The following is a 9041-nucleotide window of genomic DNA, read 5'->3' as shown; positions in this document are numbered from 1 at the left end:
AGTACATTGTGTCTATGTGTGAAGATGGTATAAAGAAACCCACTAAAACTGTTAAAATGGGGACATGGGGAAAAGAAAGAGCGATAGAAGGAGTTGACCCGATCAAGGTACAATATATGCAAGATTGGAAATACCACGGGGAAACCATTATTATACACTAATAAAATTTGAGTGATGCACTTAAAATATATAATTTTAGGGTAGAGATGTAGCTCCGTGGTAGAACATTTGCCTAGCAGGCACAAAGCTATGGGTTTAATGCCCAGTACTGCAAAAAGCAAAAAGAAAAATTAACACATATATAATTTTATGTAGCTAAAAATAAAAAAAAAACTTTTGTCTTCAAGGAAATGAAGTGCAATACTTGCACTGAAAAGAATCAGATGTTTGTTGGATTTTTCTTTAACTTGACTTTGCTGGGATGAGTCTGAGGCTTCCCTTAAGTGTCTTTGCTGTGAATAAAATTGGTTTTGTCTTTTTTTTTTTTTTTTGGTGGCCCTGGGGTTTGAACTCAGGGCCTCACACTTGCTATGCAGGTGCTCTACCACTTGAGCCACTCCACCAGCAATAAAATTGCTTTGTGTTCTGTGGTCATGGACCTAGAAGAGCCTTTAGTGATGGTCGCATCCTGTGCTCCATTTTATAGATGAGGAACAACAGAGACTAGCAGAACACGGTGACTCTGAACTGGAGGGCTGGGTCTGGAATTCAGATCCTTCAACTCCTTGGCCTTGTGGGAAAGGGGCAGAGTTCCTTTTAACAAAACCCTCGCTGCCTCTTTAATAGCATCAGCACCTGTTCTTTCGCCTCAAACATAAGCTATCAATTTCTCCTCAGCAAAGCCAAATCTCTAGTGTGTATGAACCCTCTTCCTGGCTGCAGCTGTCTAAACCACCGAGACCAAATGTTGGACGGAGGCACCTTTTTGAGGGAATCTGATAATCGCCACACCCAAATATAGAAAAAATAATAACTTGACACAGATTACCGAGACAGGCCAAAACGGTGATGCCTTGCTGAGTTCGGCTCATGGGTCTTGTAATGGAGCCTGGAGCCGATCCGAGCCCCACTGGCTTGAGTTCCACCGCTGGGACGCTGCGGTCAGCACAGGGAAGCTGGCAGCGGAGTGACACAGTGCATTCATCATCCCTGAAATGGAAGTAACTATAATCCTTTGAGAAGTTTGCAGAATCAAGACGAATGTCGAAGACCAAAGATCTTCATTACGCGAGTTGTTTGCTTCTGGATGCTTTACATCAGGGTTTCTCCTGCGCCTCCCTCTCCGGCTGCTGCCTGCCACCGCCACATCTACCCTGTCCCAAAGTGAAGGGCTGTGAGTTCGCCAGGCGTTCGGGGGCGGGAAGCGGCCCTCACCGCGCGCATGCGCGCCTGGGAGCCGCCGGCCCCTTAAGAGCCGGGCGCAACGCGCAGCAAGGAGTAGGAACTGGGCTGAGGCTGCGAGCCGGCAGTGTGGCTCCCCTGCTCCGGGAGCCCCGGGACTGCAACTTCCGTGGAAGACTCCCACCTGTGCGCGCCGCTCGAGAGCGCACCCGCGAGTGCAGGAGAGCAGCGGGACGCGGGCTCCTGGCGCCCGTGGGACCGCGCTGCCGCTGGGGAGCGGGGAAACCGCCTAGACCCGCTTCCAGGACTGCCCTCGGCGGGAGGCGCGCGGGACGCTCGTCCGCGTCCTGGACGCTCCCGGGACGGCATGCGCTGGTGCCACTGACTGTCGGCCTCGCCGAGTCGAGCGTCGGAGCTGCGGCCCCGAGTACGGCCTGCTTGGCGCGGCCGGAGCCATGCGGACCGAGCGCGGGCCCGAGGAGTCCAAGCGCGGCCGGCCGCTGCACTTGCTTCCCGGAGCCCTGCGCGCGCCGCCCGCCTTCTTCGCCGTTTCGCGCCGCCCGAGAAGCGAATAGAGCCGGGGAGACGCACCCCAGTCGCGCGCGGGATCCCTAGGCTTAGGCGATCTGGCAGAGACCTGGCTGCAGGTCCGCGGCGGTGTGCCCAGCGGGCAGCGGCTTTGGCGAGTGTCCCCTCGGGGATGCAGAGCGAGGGCGGCGCCGTCGCGGGTGAAGCCTCCAGGGATTGCCCCGCGGCAGTCCCCAAGGTGCTCTGACTGCACCCCCAAGAGCTCCACTGCGAGTGCCACTGTGGAGGCAGACCCTGCGGGGATCGGGCCACCGGCGAAGAAGGGGATGACTTAGCGCCCCTGGCCCTGCAGCCCCGCGTTGGCGAGGGGGCTCGCTGGTGCTGAGAGCGCCTTGTAAGGGACAGGCAGCGAGGAGTCCGGGGATCGCCGGCCACAACTTCTGGGAACCCGCGTCCAGGGTGGTGCCATGTGTGGCCGACGCCGCGCGCCCACCGCCCCCTGCAGGAACCCCGCTTCGCTCCTGCGGCTGCTGCTGGCCGCGTTGCTGGCGGCGGGGGCGCGGGCCAGCGGCGAGTACTGCCACGGCTGGCTGGACGCTCAGGGTGTCTGGCGCATCGGCTTTCAGTGCCCCGAGCGCTTCGACGGCGGCGACGCCACCATCTGCTGCGGCAGCTGCGCCTTGCGCTACTGCTGCGCTAGTGCTGAGGCTCGCTTGGACCAGGGCGGCTGCGACAACGACCGACAGCAGGGCGCTGGCGAGCCTGGCCGGGCGGACAAAGACGGCCCCGACGGCTCGGCAGGTAAGGCGGCCCGTGGGCCAGGAAGGGGAGGACGGCTGGCTTGGCCTGGGCGGCATTGGTCTGGGAGCCTGGAGAGGGAAAAGGACTGAAGGAACACTGGGATTTCAGGAAAGGGCCGGGAACAGGAAACGGAGCCCGCATTCCTTTCCTCTCAACTTACGCAAAGTGAAGGATCAGTTCACTGCCCTGGGCCTCAGTTTCCCCTGGCAGATAAAGAGTGGCAAGGCATGGCTTGGATTTTCCAAGTAAAATCCCACCTACGGCAGCTCCCAAATTTCTTCTGTCCAGGGTTATTGGCACCCATACTCCCACTTAGTCGTCTGACGCCAAAGGGCTTAATATCTTGGGGAAACTGAGGAAATGGTGAGGAGGGTGTGTCCCCTCCCTGGCCAGGGCAAGGGCACTTTCTTGAAGGCTCATCAGAAAGCAGGCAGTGAGTGATGCACTTTGTGAGACCCCTGCCCAGGCCTCTTGGGTTCCGGCCTGTTCTTACCACGTGGCACTTAATAGATGTGACAGTGGAGCTGTGTCCCATCTTGCTTTTTGTGGCTTTTTAAATTTTTTATTTTTTTTTAATTGCCAAAGTCAGAGTTGGAAAATAAACCCGTGAAAGAAGTTGGTAGACTGTTTTTCCTCCCACTCTTCAGAGCCTGCGGAGTGCTGCTGGGGAGGATCTTCACCCATAGCCCTGGGTGTGTGGTCTGGTGGTGGAGGGGTAGAAGACAGAAGGTAAGCATGTTCCAGAGAGGTGGCTCCTCCTTTTTCTGCAGCCTTGCGTTGACAAGATGATTTTTCTAGGTACCCTGAGCCGGGTGTGGGAGTTGCCTGAGCATTGGTGCTGGGTAGTTTGCAGTTTATAGAGCTGTCTCCCCACCTCCTCCCCACCTGGTAAAACACATCTCTTTTCAGTGCCATTTTCTTGGGAGTCAAGGATGTTATTAGTACACCATGCCTATTGTTCTGCTGTCTTAATCTTAAGAGCAGAAACTGAGGATAATTCTAGAAAACGTGCCATCTTAAAATGCAGGCTCAGCCTTGCAGAGTGTGTGGCCTTGGAATAAAGCCTGGACTGAGCCAAAGCCTGAACTGCTACCGTAAAAGTGTCTGTTAAGTCAAGCTTGTCAATGGTCTTCTAAAAAGTTGGGATGGCTGTGGACAGGCCAGTCGGCTGCACACCTCTCATGCAGCTTATGTTTGTCCATGGTGGCTTCTTCATTCTACTTCATCCTTCTTTACCTTGAAACTCCTGTGACTTCTGTGGTGAAAGACAACTTGCCTAATTAAGCCTGCCAGAGAGGCTTAGAGCAGTACTGCATTCCCTCCCCTTGTGTAGTTATTTATACTTCTAATTAAAAATCCTGGAAGGAGAGCAGTTATTCTCCCCAAAACCCGTTATGTAGATGGAGACTAGTTTCAGCTAGTTTTTGCTGTAGTGTTGGAGGTAAGGAAATTTTTCTCTGTTATTGTTTGTTCACTTCTTGATAATGTATTTGGGGCTGGTATCTAACATAGAGAACGAACTATTTATAGCGTGTATAGGAAATTGTGGTGTCCTCCAAAGTTGGCCTGCAGTGACAGTGTAATTAAGCAGTACTATTGCTGGAGCAGCCATGCTAACACTCTGACAAGAGTCCTGCAAGCTGGAGGGACACACTGTATAGAACTGTCTGTCTTCAGCAGTGAAGCTAGGGAGAGCTTCTACTGTGAGCCTGTGATTCATTATTTCTCCGTGATTCCACGGGATACTGTTTTCTAAAACACCAAGTTCAGGAACAGCAACAGTCAAGGGTGTTTGCAGATCTGACCTCAGAGGTGTGCGCTCCTGAAAACACTGCTTCATCTCAAGTCCTTGCGTGGCCAGGAAGACTCAGGGCATCCCTGTTCTCTTGTGGTTCCCAGTTAAACACTCAGGGCTGGAGTGTGGCTCAGTGTACAGCACTTGTTAGCCTGTTTGAGGCCCAGAGTTCAATCCCCTGCCCTAAAAAAAAGGCAGGAGCACACCAGAAGACACAGCAGGTTCTTGAACAGGGGGGTCCACAGAAGTGTGGCTCAGAGGCTTCTGCGTGTCAGCTTGTAAAAGTTTTGTATTTGTCACCCCGTGGCTCCCAAAAGATTTTTTTTAAAGTAAATCTTAAAGTGGAGCTCACTACTGCTGTTAGAAAGAGGTTTTTATTTTTATGTTTTATGGTTTTGTTTTTCAGAGTAAGCCTTGCTTGCTAACTAGGGTGATCATGGGGCTGGGAGTGGGGCTCATGCGGTAGAGGTTTGCCTGGTAAGTTTGAGGCCCTGAGATCAAATCTTAGTATCACCAAAAACCAAAACAGAACAAAATCATTCCAAGTAGGATGATCCTTGTTTTCTGCTGTGTAGACATTGCCTCTAAAGCTGTTATCAGTGCGTCACTGTATTACCTACCGTCAGCAAGCCTGCCCCGCCCACCTTCAGGGCGCTCAGCATAACACGCCTCTTTCCTCCAGACACTGGCTCTCGGGATCTCACCATCTACCTCCCCTTTCCATACTCAGGACCCCCCAGCCCCCTCCCTCTTCCCCCCCTCCCCCGCTGCCCAGGGACCATCACTTCAGCTACACAAGATTGTGTGGAAATTTTTGCTTATTTATTTTTTAAGGACGCATAGTAATTGCACATATTTATAGAGTATGTTTGACTCGTGTAATTAACAGATTAGTGGTCGGTTGGGTTAATTAGCATGTCTGTTACCTTAAATTTTACCATTCTTGTGCAGTGAATGTGTTCAGCACCCTTTCTCCTGGTTATTTTGGGATATGTGCGCATCACCTTTAACGGTACTCACCCTTCCTATGGCATAGGACACCAGATAGATTCCTCCTGTCTTTCTGTAACTTTGTCCCCATTCACCAGGCCCTTCCTATCCTTGCATCCCTGTTCCTCTCTGGAAACCACTGCTGTACTCTCAACTTCTGTGACAACTTCTTTGAGATTTCTGGAGGTTTTTGGGTTTTTTTAATCTTACGCCTTGAATGCTTTTTGGAAATCATAGTGGCTCAAAGTCTGACCTAAATTGGTGTTTTCTCTGTCTATGAAAAAAAACAAAAGTTTTCAAGAAATGGAAAAAAAAGAAAGACTTAATTTTGAACTTACCATTTCTACGTAGACCCAACAGCTGTCCTCTGGGCACAGAGGACATGGCTGGAATCATTGAGACCTCACATAACACCCATATTTTGCCAGCTGGATGTCAGTCTGAGTCAGTGCAGTTGGGAATCTAACTGTGAATATCAACAGTTTAGCTTTTGGGCCAATCTGCCATGTCTCAGGGCTCTGGGCACCTTTCCTGAGCACCTGGCTGAGTCAGCACAGCTGTCACTGCTAACGTGAGCAACCCAGCCCTCGAGGTCCTTTGATTCTGAGTATCACTGTCACATTGGTCCCTTTCATCCCCAGTCTCCAGTTTTTAGACATTCTTACAGCAAATAGTAACGTTGTATTTCTGTCCTTTTCTGCAGTCCCCATCTATGTGCCGTTCCTCATCGTCGGGTCAGTGTTCGTGGCTTTCATCATCTTGGGGTCCCTGGTGGCGGCCTGTTGCTGCAGATGTCTTCGGCCCAAGCAGGAGCCCCAGCAGAGCCGGGCCCCAGGGGGCAGCCGCCTGATGGAGACCATCCCCATGATCCCCAGTGCCAGCACTTCCCGGGGGTCATCCTCTCGCCAGTCCAGCACTGCTGCCAGTTCCAGCTCCAGTGCCAACTCAGGGGCCCGGGCACCCCCTACACGCTCACAGACCAACTGCTGCTTGCCTGAGGGGACCATGAACAATGTGTACGTCAACATGCCCACGAATTTCTCTGTGCTGAATTGCCAGCAGGCCACCCAGATCCTGCCACATCAGGGACAGTACCTGCACCCCCCATATGTGGGCTACACAGTACAGCACGACTCTGTGCCCGTGACACCTGTGCCCACTTTCATGGACGGCCTACAGCCTGGCTTTAGGCAGGTTCAGCCTTCCTTCCCTCACACCAACAGTGAACAGATGTACCCTGCGGTGACTGTATAGCTCACAGATCACCGCCAGGGGTCCTTCGTAAGTCTGAGGAAGACCAAAACGGATTCTTGAGGTGGAAGTCTATGGAGGTGGCAGGTGTTTCTGGCACTAGGCTGCTGGATGGCTTCATCTGCCCTAAACCGCGTGAAGACCACTCGGAATCAGGATTTCTGTGTATGTGATTCCCAGGGAATCACTGTTAATGATAGAAAAACACATCTGTGATACTGCCACCTGTGCTGTTAGTGACAATGTGACAAACACTTGAACCCCAAGTGCCCTTGAGGTGTGGTTAGCAAAAGAATTTTATAAACTGATAGATTAAGGGATTTTATTATGTCATTATACTATTTTGTTTTTGTTTGTAACTGCATAAGACCAGAATGCCTATGAGCTCCCTTTTACCAGGGATGGTTTTTTTTAAGTAAGTATCTGAGGTTGAAGGGAAGACGTGTATAATACAATTTTAGAAAAAGAGAGCAGATTGAGCTCTATGAGATCAGTCGTCAATCTCAGTGCTCCACAGTACATCTTAATTTCATTGTAAAAAGATACATATTTTGTCCATTTTTGTGCTTTTGACCTATTTTGTGCTTTTTTTTTTTTTTGCTTACCTTGTGTAGAGATCTTATTACAAAGTGATTTTCTATGTTAAAAAGAGACTGAGAAAAATTGTATAATTACTTAAAAATCCCAAAGTTCTGGAATTGTTTGAATCTTAAAGTAGAGGATGGGTAGTAATAAAATCATTCATTCACTTCTTAATATTATCTTTTAATTTTCTGGCCTTATAGTGACATCTGAGAAGTAATTTTTTTAAAAATATTACCTGCTAGTCTCTGAGTTGCTTTTGATTTGGCCATGGGGTTATGGCTTGACATTTCATTCAGTTTGGTGTTCAGATCCCCTTGTCTATACAGTGGTGAGGGCAGGTAATTACCACAGATAGGAATAAAGATCAGTATTTCTACCTAGATCTGATAAAACATTTTCTTGTTCTAGTTTACAAAAATTCAAAGAAGTGTGTTACAAAGAGACTTAGTATAGCTCCTATTCCAAGACTTGGGGTGAAATTTAAACTTCAGACATGAATTGCAAATCATAAGTCTCATTTTCAAGCAATGGGGACTGTTAAATCAAGAGAAAAGCTTTTCAATGAGATACTGCTTTCCTTGTTCTTGCCTCAACAAGCACTGTATTAATTGCCAATCTTTTGAATTACTAAATTCAAGTGAATTTGTGTATTGTTTCCTTATAAAGGTGTTTATGTGTAAGTAAATTTCCAACTGCTAGCAAAACCAAGATTAGTAATTAAATCATTGTAAAGTATGGCTCCTGCACATTTGTATCTATAGCTGGCTATCTTTTTTTCTGTCTGTCACCTCATAACTGAGTAATGTTAAGCCTTTTTGGCAATTGGTATCAACAAAGATACTCAATCTTTGTCTAATAGCCAAAGGCAGGGGCAAGTCATTTTACTTTTTAATAAATATTTTATGACATCAACTCTGAATTCCTAGTAGAGTTTTTATTGTATTATTTTCACTGTAATTGATAATTTTTCAGACGGTCTAATAAGCCCGTTAAGGGACTAGAACTACTAAAGTTCATCAATACTGCTTTCTGGAACCAAGAGCCTTGTTTTAAAAATCAGTTGATATCTTGGAAGTTCAGATGCAAGTCAGTGAGTAGTAGTCTGTATTTCTGTGGCAAATGTTAACAACCCAAGACAGTTCTTTGGGGATCATGATGTCATCAGGCTAAAGTGTGTCCCCTATATTGTTTTGATTAAGGATTCTTGCTCACCTAAGGAAGTAAATTTCCTAGAGCCTTTGAGTTGAAGGGACTGTAAAAATTGCTTACCCTAGGACTTGGCAAGCTTTTTCAGTGCAGAACCAAAAGTAAATATTTTTGGCTTTTAGGAGCTTTTAAACTGCAAATAGCACAAAAGCAGCCATGGATGATGAAAAACCAGCAAGTGAGAAAAGCCGTGTTCCAGTTACACCTTATTTATAAACACTGAAATTTAAGTTTCCTAGAATTTGCACATCACAATGTCATTTTTTTCACGCACCCCACCCCCCAACCATTTCAAAGGATAAAACCTCTCCTAAGCCAGATTTGGTCTGTGGGTCATGGGTGGCCAGTCCCGTACCTGACATCAGTCCCTTACGTGGTACAGGAGTTGCCTCTTTGATATTCTTGGCAGCCTTTTTAAGATAAAGTGATGGGCAGTGCTTGCTTCTGGTACATGAGATCATCAAATCTTTTCTCCTTTTTTATGTAGTGTCTAAAGAGAAGTGTGTGCTAATAAATGAAATGAGAGTTTCTACCCAGTTCCAAA

The 9041-nt window shown here is 48.4% G+C and overlaps 1 protein-coding gene across 2 annotated transcripts; it reads left to right on the top strand.

Annotated features, from left to right (window-relative positions):
* Positions 1-1971: 1971 nt before the first annotated feature.
* Positions 1972-8210, top strand: Shisa2 (shisa family member 2). 2 transcript variants are annotated; one of them, XM_074043759.1, is made up of 3 exons: positions 1972-2670; positions 3318-3399; positions 6159-6594. In XM_074043759.1, exons 1-3 carry the CDS (start codon positions 2337-2339, stop codon positions 6451-6453), a joined length of 711 nt encoding a protein of 236 aa, XP_073899860.1. In that variant the 5' UTR covers positions 1972-2336; the 3' UTR covers positions 6454-6594. The 2 variants fall into 2 exon arrangements, with proteins under 2 accessions (XP_073899860.1, XP_073899859.1); XM_074043758.1 differs by lacking the exon at positions 3318-3399 and having other exon boundaries at positions 1985-2670; positions 6159-8210.
* Positions 8211-9041: the final 831 nt, after the last annotated feature.

This window comes from Castor canadensis, chromosome 10 (assembly GCF_047511655.1).
Source record: "Castor canadensis chromosome 10, mCasCan1.hap1v2, whole genome shotgun sequence".
NCBI classification, from domain to species: Eukaryota; Metazoa; Chordata; class Mammalia; order Rodentia; family Castoridae; genus Castor; species Castor canadensis.
Note: the sequence above shows the minus strand (reverse complement) of the source record. Positions and strands in the feature narration are given on the sequence as shown.